At 35.8% G+C, this 20,375-nt stretch overlaps 1 protein-coding gene across 1 annotated transcript in view; it reads left to right on the top strand.

Annotated features, from left to right (window-relative positions):
* The window catches only part of LOC142340273 (dnaJ homolog subfamily A member 1-like), a 99,739-nt gene extending 80,786 nt beyond the window's left edge, over positions 1-18,953 (top strand). The window contains exons 5-7 of the mRNA XM_075390851.1: positions 8,310-8,540; positions 14,593-14,738; positions 18,480-18,953. Of these exons, the coding sequence (XP_075246966.1) occupies positions 8,310-8,540; positions 14,593-14,738; positions 18,480-18,635 (533 nt within the window). The 3' untranslated portion in view covers positions 18,636-18,953. The remainder of the gene's footprint in view (positions 1-8,309; positions 8,541-14,592; positions 14,739-18,479) is intronic.
* Positions 18,954-20,375: the final 1,422 nt, after the last annotated feature.

The following is a 20,375-nucleotide window of genomic DNA, read 5'->3' as shown; positions in this document are numbered from 1 at the left end:
TGATGTAAATCAATTGCAATTGTTGGCATTTTTAAAACATATGGAGTGAAATTGAATTAATTGTTCTATCACAGCACTATTTTAGACAGTAGAATTTTTACGGAACTGAAAGTTTATTAAATAGTCTGAAGTCTCACGTACAAAACTTCCCTGCCCTCTTAAAATTATATCCATAATCTGATAGAGAGAAGAAGAATGTTCACCAAGCATTAGTTGACAAAAACGTTTTACAGTCACATCAGGGATAGTAGAAGCAGGTATGGTAGTAGTAATGGTTGAGAGTCTTTTCACAGGATTAGGCAGAGGAAGTTGTTTTTTAGTTTTCTTGGTTGAAACATGATTAAATTTTGACAAGTACTCCACGGCAACATGTAAGCGAGAAACAATAGCACCATGAGTAACAAAATTTTTCTCCGTAGGCAAAATAAAGATTTTAAAACAAGTCACAAGGCAAGGTATCGTCGCAGGAGCATACGAAGAAAAAACAATTTTATCTTCGGAACCTGTATCTTCAAAAATGAGATGCCAATGACTGGAACCAAACGAACAACCATCGATAAGAGTCGAAGACGAATGATAACCGTATGCAAAATTTTCTATTCCAGAATCTTGAGGTTTTGGTTCTGTGTCGCAAATAGTGTATTTGAATCGTTTTTGAAATTTTTTGAAGTATTCAGGACTGTTTTCGTACATAGCTTCAACCATAGTAAGAGACTAAACTGAGTGAGTAAATAGTGATATACCTCTATGAATTATTGGGTTTGAGTTGATAACATGGTGTAAACAAAATTTCAAGGTCGTTCGAAGACGAAATTTCTTTACATTGTTATTTTTATTGCTTGTAAACAAATTCTGTCTAGACATTAAGTAAACAAACCGAGACATTAAGTAAACAAACCGAATAAACTTTGTCTAGACTTTAAGAAAAAAAATCAGGGTTGTTGAAGTTCTGTACATGAATAAAGGCTGTCGCAATTTCCCGAAGTTCTGCAAATTTTGCTGTGATCGGTTGACGACTCGAATTAAAATCTATTTTTAGTAACATAAAAAAATATTTCAACTTTATTGCTCGCATGTATTCATGAATACACTTTGATTTTCTGCAGAACTTGAGAGACATTTGTTTCTTCATATTCTAAGACTCAGTTGTCAATACTTTTCGATAAAAATAAAACATCTATTTGTTCATTCCATAGTTAAACGTACCCAATTATTACAAAATGCCTGCAAAAGATCGAAACCTACCCGTCAACTGTGAAAATTGTGGAAAATCTGTTGTAAAGGCTCATATTGCTCGCCACAGGAAGACATGTATGATGGGGACGCTTTACTGTAAGAAAAGGAATTGTACTTTTGCGACAAAAAATGCTGCAGAATTGTCATACCATATTGCGAAGGCTCACGGAGCAAAAGTTCGTAATACACTGAACAAGTGTGTTGTCTGTCAGAAACAGTTCCCAAGTTTCTACTCACTTCAACTGCATCGCAAAACGGCACATCAAGCCAGCGCAAAAATTGGGTCCTCAAGCACAAACCGTGTTCGTCAGATTATGGAGAAAGTTGATAACGATAGCGAGTCATTGAACGAAGAACTGGCAGCCTGTCAACATTTACTTGACGATATGCATGCTGAGCATGGTAGACAAGAAGTTTTCAACTTCAGTTTATCAGATTTGGACAACAAAAAGATCAATGAAAAAATCGATGAAGTTTTCACAAAACTGAAATGTGCTGCAAAAGTTAACCTAGCATTGGGGTTTATTTTGCAAAATGTAGAGACAAACGATTACCGATATTATTATCCGCATGAAAATAACTTACTCCTGGATCAAGCTTTTCTTCTAAGCAATAGAAACGACTTATTAAACCTTCAGAACAAAATCGAGAAACTTGACTTGATTGAAACATTTACAAAAGAACGTCAAAACTCAAAATGGCGGTTCACAGTAATCACAAATGTTACCGTTTTTGCAGCGCTTCTTACAAATATACCTATGGGTTGCACTGATACTCCACTTCCAGAACCATTGTTAAGGAACCCTGAGGTTAATTGTCTCGTTTCAAACGGACACGATGAACCGTATAACGATAATTTGTGTTTATTCCGTGCAATTGCAATTCATTTATTCGGATCAATAGATGTTGAACCAAATGCAACTAAAATATTTCACAATTTTGTTACTGCAAGTGGTTGCGACCCCGAACATTTTGCAGGTGTTTCCTTTGATCAAATTCCTATAATTGAAGAACTGATAAAACAAAATAGTTTCGTCTATGATTTTGACATTGAAGATGGTGAAATTATTGGTGAACTTGTTCGACGAAGCGTTGAAAGATATGATAAAAACATCAAATTGCTTCGGTATAACAACCATATTTGTTATGTTAATGATATCAACAAATTCTTCAAGAAGTTTCGTTGTCCCAGCTGTGATGTCTTTTTCAACCATTCCGGAAACTTCAATCGTCACTTGAAAACTTGTAAAGAACGAGTGAAAAATGTCTATCCGCGAGGTGTTTATTCTTTGCGAGAAACATTGTTTGAGAAGCTGGACAACTTCTCAATAGCTTATCCAGAAGATGATACTCTCTTCAAAAATTTAGCCGTTTTCGACTTCGAAGCAATATGTGTTCATTCAGTGGATATCAATAACACAGCGACAACATCATGGATTGGTACTCATGTACCTGTATCGGTATCAATCTCTTCAAATTTGTTGGACCAACCAGTTTTCATATGCGAAAACGATCCTAATCGTCTCATCATATCCTTTGTAGCTCAACTGGAAATACTAGCAGCAAAAAACAAGGTGGATGTGAGATCCAAGTTCTTGGAGGTAGAATCAGAGATCAAAACCAGGTTGAATGATGTTTCCTGCAGACTGCAAATTATTTCCGAAACTCAATCAATTATCAGTTGTGAAACAGAAGATAGAAATGCTTCTAAAAATTTCTTACGATACCAACAAAAGCAGCTCCTTGATCTCCAGTATCATTTCAATAATTATGTTGACACTCTACCAGTTTTTGAATTCCACAGTGGAAAGTATGATCTGAATTTAATCAAAAGCTATCTCATTCCTCATCTCCTCAACGACAAAGCTGTTACACCTACGGTAATCAAGAAGGCAAATCAATTTATTTCTTTCAAATTTGGGGATATTCAATTTCTCGATATAGTAAATGTTCTCGGTGGAGCAACAACTCTGGACTCCTTTCTGAAAGCATATCAATCCGAAGAGACAAAAGGATATTTCCCATATGAATGGTTTGATTCGCCATCGAAACATGACTGTAGCCATCTTCCACATTACGATTCCTTCTTCAGCAAACTGAAAAACCTAAATCCACTGGAAAAAGATTTCGCTCAGATCGAAAAGTTGATTAAATCTGGAAAAGAAGAGTCGGTAGTTCTCCGGGAAATGGGACTGAAAGAAAAGCCTAGAACTGGAATAGAAAACTATGCTCTCCTAGAAGAGTTGTGGAAGGTGGAGAAAATGAAAACTTTTCGAGATTTCCTTCGTTGGTATAACAACAAAGATGTTGTACCAACTTTGCAAGCACTGAAGAAAATGATGATATTTTATCACGATCAGAAAATTGATATGTTAAAGCTTGGGTGTACACTACCCAATTTGCAAATATCTGTCTTCATAAATCAACTGATAGAAAGTTTTACCCTTTCATCGAAGCTGACAAAGACTTGCATGAGAAAATACGAAGTGAAATGACTGGTGGTCCATCAATAGTGTTTACGAGGAAAGCTGTTGTAGACAAAACATTCATCCGGAGGTCAAATAATGTCTGTAAAGCAATACTTGGAATAGATGCTAGCCAATTGTACCCTTTCTCCATGTGCCAAGCGATGCCAACTGGACTCTACACTAGATGGGAGTTTGATAGCGATCTTCAAAAGTTCAAAGCTCGTCAAAACAAAATCAGGAAGTTTGAGAACATGGTAATGGCTTTCTATCAAGCAAACAGACCCGAATGTACTATTGAGAGCTTCTATACAACTGGAAAACAGAAAAAAATTGATTCTTTTACTGTGGATGGCTTTTGTAGTCACTGCCAAACAATTTTTGAAGCCCTTGGATGCTACTACCATTTCTGTCCCTGTAGAGAAACTCAACCAAGTCTTGATAAGGACGAATTTGAGAATGGTATCCGGAAGCGTGAGTCTGATAAGTTACGAAAGCTTTACCTAGAAAAGAAAGGATACAAAGTTATAGAGATGAGAGAATGTGAATGGTGGGATCATGTTCAGAAGAACTCCATGTTGAAGAACCACGTTAGAAAAAATGTCCCCTACAAAATACCTTTGAGCAGTGAGACGCTGTTGATGCGGATACAGGAAGATAAATTATTCGGATATGTACAGTGTGATTTAGAAGTTCCTGAAGAGCTTCGTGAACGATTTGCAAACTTTCCTCCAATTTTCAAAAACTGTGATGTTGGAAGAGAGAATATAGGTAAATTCATGCTGGATTATGCTGAAAGAAACTCGTTATTGTTAAAACCACAACGAATGTTGATTTCGAGTTACAAATTAAACAATGGAATAGTCATAACACCATTATTAAAGTTCTATTTGAAGCTTGGTCTCCGCTGTACCAAAATCCACAGATTCCTTGAGTATATCCCGCAAAGATGTTTCAACGGTTTTGTACAATCTGTTGTTGATGCAAGACGAGAAGGTGATGAAAATCCAGACTCTAGCGTTGTTGCTGAAACTATGAAATTACTTGGGAACAGCTCGTATGGTTATCAGATTATGGATCGAAGTCGACACACAGAAACTCTTTATCTTAACGATGAAAAGACGCATAAAGCTATTAATAATCGTCTTTTTAGAAGATTGAGCAACTTTTCGACAGATATATATGAGGTTGAGCTTGCAAAAAGCACTGTTGAGCATCGTGAAACAATAATTGTTGGATTCTTTATCTTACAGTATGCAAAACTGAGAATGCTGGAGCTCTACTACAATTTCTTTGACAAGTTCTGTGATGTTCAGAAATTTGATGAGCTTGAAATGGACACTGATTCTCTGTATCTGGCACTGGCTCATGAAAATCTCTATGAATGCATTAAACCAGAAATGAGGAGTATTTGGAATGAGATGAGAAGTAATGACTGCACAGATTTTTTCATGCTAATAGTACAAGTAATTTTTTCCCAAGAACTTGTTGCGATAAGCATATAAAACATGACAAGCGTGAGCCTGGAATATTCAAAGAGGAATTCCGATGTACTGAAATGCTATGTTTATGTAGCAAAACTTACTGTTGCTATAATTCAGTAACGAACAAAACTAAGTTCAGCAGCAAAGGACTTAACAAGAGTGTTCTGGAAGAAAACAGTGATGGACCTTTACAGAAAGACAGACGAGTCCTGGACGATGCAGTGAATATAGCCTCAACTAACAGAGGATTCAGAACTATAAATCACCAAATTCTAACCTATGAGCAAACAAAAAAAGGACTCTCGTTTTTCTATCCAAAACGAATTGTGGATGCAGATGGAATTCATACGACACCTTTGATAATCTAAATTTTCTGATTCTTCTCTGATTCATTCATTTTATACATTTAAATCAATTGTCCGCTTGTGAACATGTGATGTGATTATAATAAAGTTTTTTTTTCAAATTGATGAGTCCACTGTTTAAAGTAATCATTCTTGATGGGAAACCCGAACCGGGTTTTTAAAGTTCAAGCTGAGCATGTAAAAGTTTTCCGACTTATTTCGCAAGGTGTTGACCAGATCTGAGACAACCCTGGATGAAAAAATCAAGCACGACTTACTCTTCTGAAATAAAGAAACACCTAGAAATTCCTAAAGTCCCTTTTGTTCTAGCACTTCTGACTGAATAACTTTCATCGTAGCTATCAATAAGAATTTTTTGTGTGTATCAATGTAGACATCCATATAAGGAGACCAATAAAATGTTATTAGTTCAACAGAGGTCTATTTTGATCCATTTTTCTTCCAGTTAACCCAGAGTTGAGTTGATTGTTTTGTTTCGTTTTTATCAGTTCTTTGAGATAATCCTTTTTACCTGTACAGTCTCTGAAAATAGCTATAGTTTGCTGTGACATCATTCATAATAAGTATGTGATTTAGGAACTATTAATTACAACAATCATGAGTTTGATCGATAGTCATTTTATAGAAACCTCTTTATTTAGAATAAGCTTATTCTCAACACAGGTGCTTCTCAGAATATTTGAAAGTGTATCAGCACTGTAGAATTTTCGGCCTTACACTTAGTCTTATTGACCACTGTTTGCTACCAAGTAACTTAAAACATTAGCATAAAAAGATGACTCATCTTGAAAGAAAAACATAAACCGACAAATGTCGGAAGACTTGCTCATGAACGACATGCGAGGCACTTTAATTGATGTTCTTTAGTCTAGACCAATTTTTTCTTTATGGGTGCAAAAAACTTTGACCCCACCGAGACTCGAACCACTGACCTCTCGCTCCATGGCCAAACTCACTACCAACTTGGCTACGAGTCACTTAATTTTGCCATGCTCCAACCGCTTTTATATTAGCAACTTTGGAGCACTAGCGATCACTCAAAAATGAAGAACGAAAGCGTGAAAAATTCACTTTAGCAGTCAAAGAATGTTCTAGGAGAAAAACGCAAAAATTTCAAGTGAAAGACTTGCATAAAAAAGACACACAAGTTTACAATAATTGCTATGAACTGCGTTCAAGAGCAATTAAAAATATAACACAGCTTCATTTTCCAATTTGCTATCTGTTAATCTTTTTTTTGTTATTTTGAGATGAAAAATTTAATGAGAAATCTTATACATAAGACCTATTACCAATCTTAATGCGATGTTGTCTTATTTGCATTCTTAATGCGTGTAAAATCTAAAACCTATCTCTATAAATTACTGTCAAAAATCAGATCTTAATTCATGTAAAATCTATTACCTATCTTTATACGTTGTTCCCATAACTCTAATGTTAATACATGTAAAACCTATTACCCATTTTTATACAATACTGTCAAAAATCAAATCTTAATACATGTAAAATCTATTACCTATCTTTATACATTACTGTGATAATTGAACGGTGACCAAAATGATTTGAAATCGCTATACCCTATCTTAAAACATGTGGGTCACCACCCCCCCCCCCCCCGGGCAGCTCCGCTCATCTATATACTACTTGCGTGCGTGATGTCATTTCTCACTCTTAGTAGAGCGAGTTTTTTGTTAACATGTAACTTACCTCACTTTCACAAATGACATCCGTCCGCACTTTGAACATGACTTTTCTTTAATTTAATTTAAAGAGATAAGGTCAAGTGAAAGTGTGTTACTCTAAATGAAGATTTTTTGAGAGCAGCTAATAACTTATATAGATTCTTTATAAAAATCTTAACATCTCATCCTTTAATGAAAAGAGTAATTTTTTTGGTCTGTCTTTTTTCTACTGTTTTTTTTCAGACTGCAGATCTACAGAGCTATTGCGGCTATTTTCTAGCAATCTACCAGCTACGTTGTTTATTATTAGCCGCACAGCGAAAGCTGGGGCTTTTATTGGCCTTCTCTTGGTTTTTTCGTCGTCGCGATTTTTGTTACGATCATATGACGTCACAACCACTTCAAATCTTCTTTTTGTTCATTCGTTCATGCAATTTCAACTGAAATGCGTGTGTGACGTCATTTTTTGCTCTTAGTGGAGTGAGTGTTTTGTTCATTCGCGTGATTAAATTTTTGGTTACACTTGACTTTCAATGAAAAGACGAATTTTTTTGCTCTGTCTTTACTGTTTTTTTTTAGACTGCACATCTACGAAGCTATTGCGGCTATTTTCTGGCAATCTGCCAGCTATGTTTTGATTTTGCTTTTTTAGTTTTTTGGAGACTGATTGTATAGTACTTTGATGGAATTCTTTCTCTCTTGATTTTGTTCGTTTCTGTTTCTAATAAATACATCCTTTGTTGGGAGGTTGTAATTTCAACGTTTTTCGCAATGCTGCATTTGAGTGATTTGAGCTTTCCCGATTGATTTTTTTCGACCGTGACATCTGAAGGTGATAGCACTATCTAAAACTGCTCTCAACACAATCGAATGCAGCAGATCTCAAATTGATGACTTTTTACAGCTACGATTGAAATGATGCCCAAAATGGTGCCGTATAAAAAAATACGAATCATTGTGACATACGAGTCATGACATCATTCAAAACTAGTTCTCGGCTTTGTCAAGTGCTAATGACACCAAAATAATCTCAAAATGGGTTACAAGAATCGGTTTTTCGTAAACGTTGTGTTATAGGTTCTAAAGATGGACAGAAGATCAGTTTTTACGGAGAGGGCGACCAGGAGCCAGGCTTGGAGGCAGGTGACGTCATAATAGTGCTCGATGAGAAGCCACACAAGGTGTTCAAGCGCAGACACAATGACCTCCTCCTCAACATGGAGATTACCCTAACTGAGGCTCTCTGTGGTTTCAAACGACCCCTCAAGACCCTGGATGACAGGACGATCGTGCTATCCACACTACCAGGTAAGCTTGCTTCCATCATCTGAAGATACCATATCTCCCGTTTGGGTCGTAATAAGAGCGCTCCTACAATACTTTAATAACCACGGCTTGAAAGTACTTAAAGTGCTGAAGCTGGAAATTCGAGCTGGAAAGGTCATTTTCGAGAGTTTTTGATGCCAGAATGGTACAATTTTTCACAATTTTTGTCATTTTGAATTTTTCGTGCGATTAGTTTTAAATTGACGCTTGTCAAAGTTGATGAAGGTATTTTGCGAGCCATAATTTCTTTTTATGTCCCTTTTTAGCTACGGTTTAGTAATACAAACAAACACGCGAAATGTTACGGATTTTTACGTTTTTCGTTTTCAATTTTTTTTGTCATTTTCCAAGATTGTCGCTCTTCAGGGGCCAATGAAACTCCTCTAGGATTTGAAAATGGATTACTGCATAGTTTTCAGTGGCAATGAAATTGTTGTCAAGATGATAATATCTCAAATTTAGCAAAGTTTTATGTTTTTTTTTTGAAAATTATGGCTATTTTTTGATCTTTAGAGACCACTGAAATTTTGAAGGGCTTGACGATGGTTGACGATTAGTGTTGAGCGTTAACAAAATGGTTTTTAATTGATTGCGCGCGAAGTTGGAAGCAAATATTGTAAGCGTGTGTCTTTTTATGCAAAATTTTTGCTTGACCGTTTTCTTCTAGAACATCTGTGACACACTTGGTTTATTGATATTTTGAGAGTGATTCAGAGTGATCTTATTCAGAATTTAATCTGTTACTAAAATAACACCGATTGTTAACGATGACCGAACATAGCCCGTATAACGTAGAAGTTGACGTTCCATTCGAGAGATCGCGGGTTAGAGCCCCTCCGCAATCAGGAGTTTTTGCACCACAAGCGTTTTTTTTTCTATTTTATGCCCCCTTCTGAACAATTTTAATGGAAGACTTGGGTTTTCAACATGATGACCCTAAAAGTATATACACTTTCAGCGCTACTAGTTTTGATCTTCCACGTTTGGCTTCTGACTACCTCATTCATTGGTTCAATTGAATAAAATTTAAGTTCCCTCTTTAATCGAATTACACGACGCAGTCAAAAATATCAAGATCAAAAGAGGGGATAAAACGGGATAAACCGATAAGACCCGGCCATTAAATCATAGGGCATTATATTATCAAAGTTCTTTACAGTGATTACTGGCAATTGTTTTAGGCTCAGTAACCTTAATTTTAGAAGCTGAATAAAGTATAATTTTAGAATCTGATTGAAATTTCCAGAACACTTTTTGACATTTAAAAAAAAGTTTGGTCAATTTGAGTCTCTTCTCTTTTTTCTTTTCCTGTTGCAATATCCTGAAAGGTAGCAAGGGGCTCGACGACCGCTATTCGCCGGCACTTTGCCGGCTACGTTTAAGCACTTTTGCATCTCTACGATCTGCTAAAATGATGGTTAGGCTCATTTTGTTTTGTTGAACTTAGCATTAAAACTTTTTTTACGCTCTCTCCAAATCAGTTTCATTCGGTTTAATCCGTTTTTCAACTCACTTTTGTGCGTAGCTTAATTTTTGCTGATATTGTAGCTGCAGTTTTAAAATACCTTCAAGCAAAATTTGCGCCTGTTATTCTAGCCCTTCTGTTCTAGCCCTTTTTTGTGTAGTTCGGTATTTTGGGATGGCAGTTTGTGTCATTTTAATAACTCTTTTTGATGTACTGTGACATTAGAGAAGTTCAGCAAAATAAGTGTTTTTAGAAATGCATTTTCTTACATGCGTTATTTCGTCTGATATACACCACAGGTAGCATGTCCATAACTCTACTGCTTTCAGTTTGTGACTGGAGCTTGGGAAGCTGGTTTCATGAGTAGCTGTCTGCAAATTCAGTCTGCGTTATGAACGATTTCGGTTATAAAAGCAAACATTAAAACAGGAAATTTTGTCATTAGCTGTCATCGTATCTTAATTACCCCACGGGAAATGCGTCCAGTTGCAATAATTGTTTTTTATAGCTGCGAAGCTGTAAGCTGAGCGTAGCTATATTGCGGTGCTCTTGGTTTTTTACAATTCAAAGAATTTTTACAATTCAAAGAATTTGAATTGTATTGGGTCTTTTTTTTTAAGATCTGTTCACACATTTTCATGATTTTTGAAGTCAAATTGGAGTAGTGATTTTGGTCCCGCCGAACGAAACAGGAAATGGAGCGAAAAAGCGAGTGGTTTTGCGGCGTGCATTTTTTTGCTCTAATTTTAAAGTAGAGTGAGAAAACGGTGTTTGAACAAAAATTCGGTTTCTCGGTAGTGGTTTTTTGTTCACATGCGGCAATTTCACTCTGATTTTTACTGTTTTTTCAATTTTTTGGATCGGATTTCTTTCTAAATTGTTTTCCCAATCCCTTCACAGCTCATTCTGGGCATAGGTTTTTGTTTGATTTAAATTTTCATTTCTCGCTAGTGGTTTTTTGTTCACATGCGGCATTTTATATTGGTTTTCTGTTTTCTCATTTTTTGTTCTGATTTTAAAAAAAAAATGGTTTTCTCAATTCACTCATAGTCTATTCTAGGTCTAGTTTTTCTGGGTTAGTCAATGAAAATTCTTTGAATTGTACGTCAGGACTTGTCCTGCTATGTTTTTTTTTTGTTTCGTCGTCTGACGCTCTTTTTCGTTTTACATTTGTTCACACAGCAAAGCTGAAAAAGTCAAAATTTCTGAATAACTTCTTCCTCTCACTCACGGCATTTGCGCGCGTGACGTCATTTCTCACTCGCTTTAGCAAAAGTTTTTAGGTTATTTGCGTGATTAGATTTTGAGCATACGTGACTTACCTCACTCAATAAAATGACTTTTGCACTTTAAAACTTAAGTTTAATTTGAATTTGTTTGAGGTCAAAGGAACTCATATGTGCATGAAAGGTCCCTTATAAGAGGCTTCTGTGGAATGAATTTCAAAAAGCTTTATTGATTTGAACGTTTTTTTACCTAGTTTTTTGAGCGGCGTCGATTTTTTTTTCAATTTAGATCTGTATCTGTTTCTATCTCTATTATATGGCACGCAGGTCTATTCTTTCGCAGCTATTCGGGCAATCTGCCGGCTATGTTTGTTCTGATGCATTTCTTTTGTTGTAGCTCGGTATTATCTACTTAATAAAATCTATCTGCAGATGCTTCACTTCATTTGCGCGTAACTCTCTCAATTATTCATTTACCCAAAGAGAATACTTCTTTTTTATCAAATGGATCCGGATGGTGGTCTTGTTCAAAACTTAATTTGCCTATTTTTTTAAATTTTTTTGTTAGTTTGTTTTTACAAAAACTAGCTTGTTAACAAAAAATGCACATTTTGGTAATTTCTTTTTATTTTTCTATTTGTCAGTTTTTGAAAACAATTCGGCTCTTAAAAAATGTGTTTGGAATTTTTTCTTTAAATAATTTTCTTGTGATTAAAATTGAGTTTTATTTACATAAATTTTGCTTCAGAAATGTCTATTTTTACATAAGCTTTTAAATAAAAATGCAAATTTTGGGAATTTAATTTTTTTCGGTTGGTCAGTTTTTGAAAAAATCGATTTTCAAAAGGTTTCTTGGAATTTTTAAAAATTTTTTGTTGATATAAAAGTAGTTTTACTGAAATAAGATTTGTTTCAATAACGTTGTTTTTACATCAGCTTTTTAACAAAAAATGCTTGTTTTGAATTTTTACTTCATTTTTCCAGATTTCAGTTTTTGAAGATCGGTTTAAATTTTTTTTTGGATTTCCTTTAAATATGTCTCGTATAATCATTGGCCGTGGATACTGTTAACTGGTACCATTTCTTAATTCAAGAACGAATTTTTGTTTCTTCGGACAACAGGTCTCTCATATTGTTGTTTTTAATGTCACCACGATTCCACCTAAAGTGTAAATCTTTTTTGCTGTAAAACAAACAAATGTACTCTAATGATAGATCATCTCTATCACGCAGCCGAAGCCGACTTTGTATTCGGTACTAACATTCAAGAACTACCTCATTGGAAAATGTCTGGAACTGCTCTTTTGTCAATGTTTGTTTGTTTTGATAATTCTATTTTTTCAAATTTTGAAACTTTTATGCTTACTTATTTGCATGTGGATGTGTATTTAATTCATTTATTTTAAATTTTTCGTTTTAAAGATGTATATAGAAAACAGTGAATGCAAAACGTTTAAAACGGAAACCGAAAAAGATGAGTAATGTACAAAATCTAAGGAAAATTAGTTCAACTTAAAATATTAATCTAATGGAGTAGCGAAATACATCTTCAGACTTTACGTTGTGGATAAAACTTAAACTCCCACTTTTTATCAGTGGGAGAAGGAGGCGGCGGTAGTAGTGTTGTGTTCATTTTCAAAGCAATCGCTACACTTCTGAGCCAGATTATATGAATCTTATTTTTTATTCCGTTTTAATTTCAAATTTTTGTGGATGTAGGCCCTTCCGATGCTCTATCAATGGGTGTTACGGTTTTGTTTAAACCGTCGACAGAAAAAGTTATTCTAAATTTTGACCATAGGGTTACTGAATGCTTAGATAAATAGGAAACAGTAAATACTACAATGAACTCTTTGATTTATTTTGGACTGAGGTGCTCTCGTAACTTACCTCCAACGTTGACTTGTTAACCTTATTGAAACCATTTATTGAACGAGTTTTCGTTTAGGTTGAAATTTAACTCCCAGTATTCATTATCTATTCGTATTTTTTCAATCTTGTAATCAAATACCGTAACACTATCAAAATATATTCTAGCGACGCCTGCGGACACAATTGTGTTCTTTCTTTTTAACTGTTCAGGTGGCTCATTATCCTTGAATAGTTCTCACATTTTACAGTTCCATTGACAATTATTCTCCTTGTAGAAAAATACTTTGTCATCCAATCTCTTGCTGAATTTGGTTCATTTTACTTAATTTAAGGTTTAAGTTCAATTGCTCTTGAATACCTTGTTTTCCCTATCAGTTTTAAGGTTTCTATAAAAATTTGAAATTTTACGTTCTTTATTTTTAGCATTTACTATTGCATACTGTTGCGCTTACTGTTTAGCCTTACATTTTTCTTTGTAAATAATTTTGATCTTTTTAAAAATGATAGCTGGAGAGGTGTTGAAAAATCTATTCCCAAAGAAACATGCTTGGAACACCGTTTTTGTCTTCAGTTGTTGCGTTCTGCTTGCCATGGAGTAGGAGAGAAACGTGAAGTTAACGACACTGAAGCTCAGGAGCGGTTTCTAAGATTTAAAATCTTTGGATCAGGGAGAAATAAATTCAGCTGAACAATTAAATTATCCTCCATGGATTTCTCTATTATAAACAAAGAAATAAATGTATATTTTCAAACGTACATATGTGTGCATACATGCAACCACATAGATACAAAAATTTCCACACATGCAAATAGCAGGTCGACAAAAATCATTTTTGAGTTCTCTTTTATAGCGCAAAATACATTTCATACAATTTTAGGGCTTCAGAAAGTTTTAAGATGTTTCCAAGTTTGAGTCCTTTTCTGTATAGGACGAAATTTTTAATATTACCACATAAATGCTATAGTCCTTCTCTATCAGCTCAGGAACGGTTTTTCTTCCTCGGCTGTAACCATTCCAACAAACGCGATTTGCCATTTGCTTTTAGGTGGAGGGGGGGGGGGGGTTCGAACACGCACCCATCCCCACAAGAATTCAAATCAACCAAAATCCTGATTTCATTCGAAACGAAAATTTGTTCAGGTTTCAGCAGTCAGCGCGCAACGCAGATTACCGATCCTCCTTGTTTGATTTATACCACTGAAGTTTGATGACGCGAAGTCCGCCATTGTTGCTTTTTGTGCTGTAAAAGTGAGCACAAATGCAGCTCAATACAATAAGAGAATAACAATATCACTCTTCAGTGGAATCAATCTGTTAGTTAAGGCCTTTTCTACCTTTCTTAGTGCTGGGCTGTATTTGATTTTTGTTGTAGGTTAATTTTTCCTAAATTAATTGGGTGAATTTAAGGATAATTTCATCTGAGTTTTGAATTCTCCGTCATTTTATTTACTGTATGTGTAAATATTTCAGGAGAGGTAATAAAAGACGGGGAGTATAAATCAGTAGTTGGCGAGGGCATGCCAGAGCACAGGGACCCCTCATCCAGAGGCAGACTCATCATCAAATACAGCGTCAAATTCCCACCCTCAGACTTCACCTCACCTGAAACACTCAAGGTCAGCTAGAACAATCATTATCATCTAAGAAGCACAATCACCCCAAGCTTTGATTCATTCAAGTCAGGTGTAATTAAAGAGACATTGCCTTGTTATGGATTATGATTAATAGCCGCCGTCAGCCTCTAAAGCGGCTATTATTTAGGTGCTCTCCTGTTTACAATTCAAAGAATTTGAATGGTATTGGGGCGCTCTTTTTTTAAGATCTGTTCACACATTTTCATGATTTGTGGTCACGCCGAAACAGGAAGTGGAGCGAAAAAGCGAGAGGTTTTGCGGCGTGAAAATTTTTCGCTTTAATTTTCTGACTCTAAGTAGAGTCAGAAAACGTAATTTAAACAAAAACTAAGCAAAAAAGTTTAAACGTAGTTTAAACTTTTTTAAATTTTTTGGATCGGATTTTTTTTCTCAATGGTTTCCCCAATCCATTCATGGTTCATTCTACGCATAGTTTTTTGTTTGAAACAAATTTCCATTTTTCGCCAGTTGTTTTTTGTTCACATGCGGCATTTTGATTTTCTATTTTTAATTGCTCTCAAACAAAGTTTGTAGCAATTATATTAGTCCTGTCGATCTTTTTTATGCGATTTTTCGCTTGATCGATTTTTCGTCTGACGCTTTTGACTTTTCGTCCTCAAAAACGGGATAAACAGGTAGCGCCCAGAGGGCATTAATTGCTCTTAGAGATTTTCAGCTCAAACTGTTTTGGAGACTTATACTTATGATGTGAAGGGCGGTTCTTAGAGGTTGAAGGAAGACACCCCACTGCTGACCCCCCGCACCAATATTGCCCCTCCACGGCGATGTTGCCCCCCAACCCACGTTACCTATCCCCCTCCCTCCCCATCAATCAATTTTTTCAAGCTTTTTGAAAATTTTTGTCAGTTTTTTGAGTTTTTAGCCCTAGGTGTCAAGGAACCTCCTCTAGGATTTTTAATAGGTTACTTCATGGTTTCTAGCGGTAGTGAAATGTTTTCAACATTTTAACATCACGAATTTTTGCATTTTTTTGACAAAATTTGCGATTTTTTTCAATTTTTTGACATTTATTTTTCATTATTCAAGTCTTTCCAGACCCAGGGGCCAGAAAATACTCCTTAAGGGTTTAGAAATATGCTACGGAAAAATTTTTATGGACCATGAATTAGTTTTCAACTTTTTAATAAGACAAATTTTTGCAATTTTTTGATAAATTGGCAATTTTTTTCAAGTTTTTTTTTGTAAATTTGTGTGATTTTTAGGTGTATCCAGCCTCAAGAGCCGACAAACTGCCTTTATGGTTTGATTATAGGTTACTGCATAGCTTCTATATGTAATGGAATGTTTTTCAAGAACTTAATATCAGCAATTTTCCAAGTTTATGAGTCTTTGAGCTGGTGAAACTTTTTAAAGCTTGAAATATGGATACTGGATAGTCTCCTGAGACAATAAAATGGTTTTTGAAGATTTTAATATCTTGAAATTTAGCAAGATTTTGTTAAAATTTGCTTGGACTGTTTTCAAAATTTTTGAAGATTTTTGTCCTTTTCTGAGTTTAACGATCATTACTGGCCAACAAAGCTTCTCAAGTCTTGCAGATGGGTTACTTGACATAACTCTAGAGACAAAAAATAGTTTTGAACATTTTCGTTGCGAAATCTGGAAGCTTTTCTTCTAAATTTTGCAATATTTTTCAAGTTTTTAAATTATCAGATTTTTTTTGACTTTTTTACTAACAAGGCTATAAAACTAAAAGTAGCAGAGTGGAATCAAGCTAAAACCAGCCTCACTAAAGCGTGGCTAGCTACTGACGAAGCCAACTGCTCGCCGGTCCTTTGAGAGCAGTTCGCCCGACGTTAGTCGGTTATGTTTTGTATTTGGGATCTAATTTTTTTTAGAAATCGTTTCCCCAATTCACGCATGGTCCGTTCTAGGTCTATTTTTTTGTTCAGTCAATCAGAATTCTTTGACATGTACGTCAGGACCTGTCCTGCTATGTTTTTTTTTTAAATAGCCGCGTCAGCAATTCCAGGCGGCTTTTATTGCGCTCCTAATTTTTTTTTTATTGTCTAACAGACTTGTTTCGTCTTACCCGTACTTTCATGACTTTGATGACTTTTCATGACTTTGAGCTTTCAAAACGAGATAAACAGGTAAAGCTCAGCGGGCATCAAGTTTCACTAGAGGCCCTTAGCCGCGTTTAGTAGTCCTTCAAGTGCTTAGAGTGGTGAAGATACTGGGAACTTACCTCACTAAAAAAATGACTTGTGAAATCAATTAATGAACTTTAAATTTTATGACAATTTACTAGTTAAAGATCAATAGTGTGCATCTAAGTTTTGCCAAACGTATTTTCCCTAATTCTTGATTATTAGAGTCTTGAGTTTATGGTTTCGAATATAGGTTTTGAAAAAGATCCCTTAGGGTTTTTTTCCTTATATATCGTATGTGTCTCATAAAAATTACAGACCGGATCTAACCCAAAAGGTCTAGTGGTCAATCTCTCTATCTTTTTTTAGTTGCTTCAAATCCATGGAAGGCCTGAAGCGTCTATCGCGGCTATTTTCCGCCAATCTGCTGGCTATGTTTCTAATTCGCTTTACCTTTTGATCCGGTTTTTTTGTTTTTCACGATTTTCACATTTGACTTCTGACTTACTTCACTCACTGTTTTAACTGAATGGATTTTAAATTCTTTCATGCTTTGAATTACGCAATATAGTGAATACCGTCAAAGTCAAAAGAGCAAAATCAAAAGAGACGGGTTGAACCGATAAATCCCGGTCATTAAGTCATTGAGAATTAGGTGATCAAAGTTCATTAGAAGGTTTGCTAGCTGATATCGTTGTTGAGCTTATTAGCTTTCAGTTTAGGAGCTGAATTAAGTATAGTTTTAGAATCTAACTGAAACTGCACGCCAAATTACAACACTCTTTGACACTGAAAAAAAAAACAAAAAAAAAATCAGTCAATTTGTCTCTTCTTTTTCTGTTCCAATCCCGATGTGCATCAAGCGAGTCAATGACGGCTATTTTCCGGTAATCTGCCGGCTATATTAATTAATTGCTCTCAAACGAAGTTTGTAGCAATTATATTAGTCCTGTCGGTCTTTTTTAATGCGATTTTTCGCTTGACTGATTATTCGTCTGACCCATTTGACTTTTCGTCCTCAAAAACGGGATAAGCAGGTAGCGCCCAGCGGGCATTAAGTGCTCTTAAAGTTTTTCAGCTCACTGGTCTTCAAGTATGTGATTCACAGAATGTTTTGGAGACTTATACTTATGGTGTGAATGGCGGTCCTTAGAGGTTGACCCCCCCCCCCCCCCCCCCGCACATCAGCCCCCCTCTCACTTCACCACCCAATGCCCACCCCTACACATTGTTCAGGCCGTAAGGGCCCCTGTGCAGCCAAAAACAGCCCTGCCATCGTTGCCCCACCACCATTGCACCCCCGCTGCGCTCACGCCCCTTCTGTTAAGCTGAAGCTAGCCTCACTAAACTAGCTACCGACAAAGCCAACCGCTCGCTGGTCGTTTGAGAGCAATTCGCCCGACGTTAGTCGGTTATGTTATTTTTTGAAAGAGTTTTGCTGTGTTAAATTCAGCAAATCTTGGTTTTGTGTAATCGTGCTTGATCAAAAATCTTTTGAAGCTAAACTGTTAATCCTCGATGAGATGCGCAAATTTCCAGCGCCTTAGATTAAGTTTATTCTTTTGAAACTTTAATAATAGTATGATGATGATAATAATAGTGATAATTGCAGGGGATTCGGAAGCTGCTGCCAAAAGCAGAGAAGCAGATCATACCAGATGAGGCTGAGAGGAGAGTTTTACATGAGAGTGACGGGAGTGGACTGAAGGAAGACGAGTATGAGCAGAGTGCACACATGGGCCAAGGGGTACAATGCAGGCAGGCTTAAAAGACAACAGCAACAACTCAATTCATAAACAACATCAACACATGTTCACCTGATCAAATTAATTATATAAGCTCAAGTCAGCAACAGCAGCAGTTTACCCTACTTCACGTCCCCCCCCCCCCCCTTCCGACTCATCCTGGACAGTGGGACAGGATAGACTTGACAACTGAATAAGCTACAGTAATAGAATCAGAATTACTGTCATGATGGAACATTTTAGGCCACTTTTAATAGTCACGTAGGCCATCCATTCGCTCATTTTTAAACTTTAATCAGTGTTCAAACTCAAGAAGGCAACACTTTAAAAATTGTTGCAAAAAACAGAGTGTGAAATTGCAGAGTGGAACTATTTTATCTCAAAACAAGGGACCATTGTCTCTGAGGAGATGCCTGAGTTTTAACTCTATTTTAGACTATACTTCACTCGTAAATGAAATGAAAGTGGCTTGGGGGTGGGAGAGTGGTTTCTCTTGGAGTAGATTTGGTTCAACTGAAGTTTACTCGCGTCCAAAAACAGCGAATTTTCATTAATTAGTTCGGTAAATTAGCAACCACGATTTATTGGATCTTATAAGAGGACTGCCGCTAGATGGCTCTCTTATATCGACTATTTGCATCTCAACAAGCTATTGATTATAGTGATCAACAGAAAAGGAAGCGATTATTTCACCCGTCTATTGTTAGTCTCTTGTGATGAAAATCATCTTTTGCCCTTTTGCTTTTATGTTTTCAACAGTTGCATAATTAAGGGAAAGGAAATGTCAAAATCAGTTCACCGCCTTCTTTTCGACCGTTTAGCCTCATGAGTTTTGACACTGACGATAATTAAGTTCTGCCTTGAATTGTATTTCATTTAAATGTTTAATAGCCGCCCTCATCTTCTCAGCCGGCTATTATAGCGCTTCTATTACAATTCAAAGAATTTGAATTGTATTGGGGCGCTGTCTTTTTTTAAGATCTGTTCACACATTTTCATGATTTTTGAAGTCAAATTGGAGTAGTGATTTTGGTCACGCCGAAACAGGAGCGAAAAAGCGAGTGGTTTTGCGGCGTGAATTTTTTTGCTCTAATTTTAAAGTAGAGTGCGAAAATGGTGTTTGAACAAAAATTCGGTTTCTCGGTAGTGGTTTTTTGTTCACATGTGGCAATTTCAATCTGATTTTTACTGTTTTTTCGATTTTGTGGATCGGATTTTTTTCTAAATGGTTTTCGCAACCCATTCACAGCTCATTCTAGGGCTAGTTTTTTGTTTGAATTAAATTTTCATTTCTCGCTAGTGGTTTTTTTGTTCACATGCGGCATTTTGACATTGTTTTTTGTTTTTTTTCTTATTTTTTGATCTGATTTTTTAAAAATGGTTTTCTCATTTCACTCATAGTCCATTCTAGGTTTAGTTTTTCTGTTTAGTCAATGAAAATTCTTTGAATTGTACGTCACATGCGGCAATTTCACTCTGATTTTTACTGTTTTTTCGATTTTTTAGATTGGATTTTTTTCTAAATCGTTTTCCCAATGCATTCACAGCTCATTCTAGGCCTAGTTTTTTGTTTGAACTAAATTTTCATTTCTCGCTAGTGGTTTTTTGTTCACAATGCGGCATTTTGACATTGATTTTTTGTTTATTTCTTATTTTTTTGTTCTGATTTTTTTTTAAAATGGTTTTCTCAATTCACTCATAGTCCATTCTAGGTCTAGTTTTTCTGTTTAGTCAATGAAAATTCTTTGAATTGTACGTCAGGA

Source organism: Convolutriloba macropyga, chromosome 1, assembly GCF_964194025.1.
Source record: "Convolutriloba macropyga chromosome 1, txConMacr16.3, whole genome shotgun sequence".
Taxonomy (NCBI): domain Eukaryota; kingdom Metazoa; phylum Xenacoelomorpha; order Acoela; family Convolutidae; genus Convolutriloba; species Convolutriloba macropyga.
The sequence above is the reverse complement of the archived record's forward strand: the minus strand, read 5'-3'. Positions and strand labels throughout refer to the sequence as shown.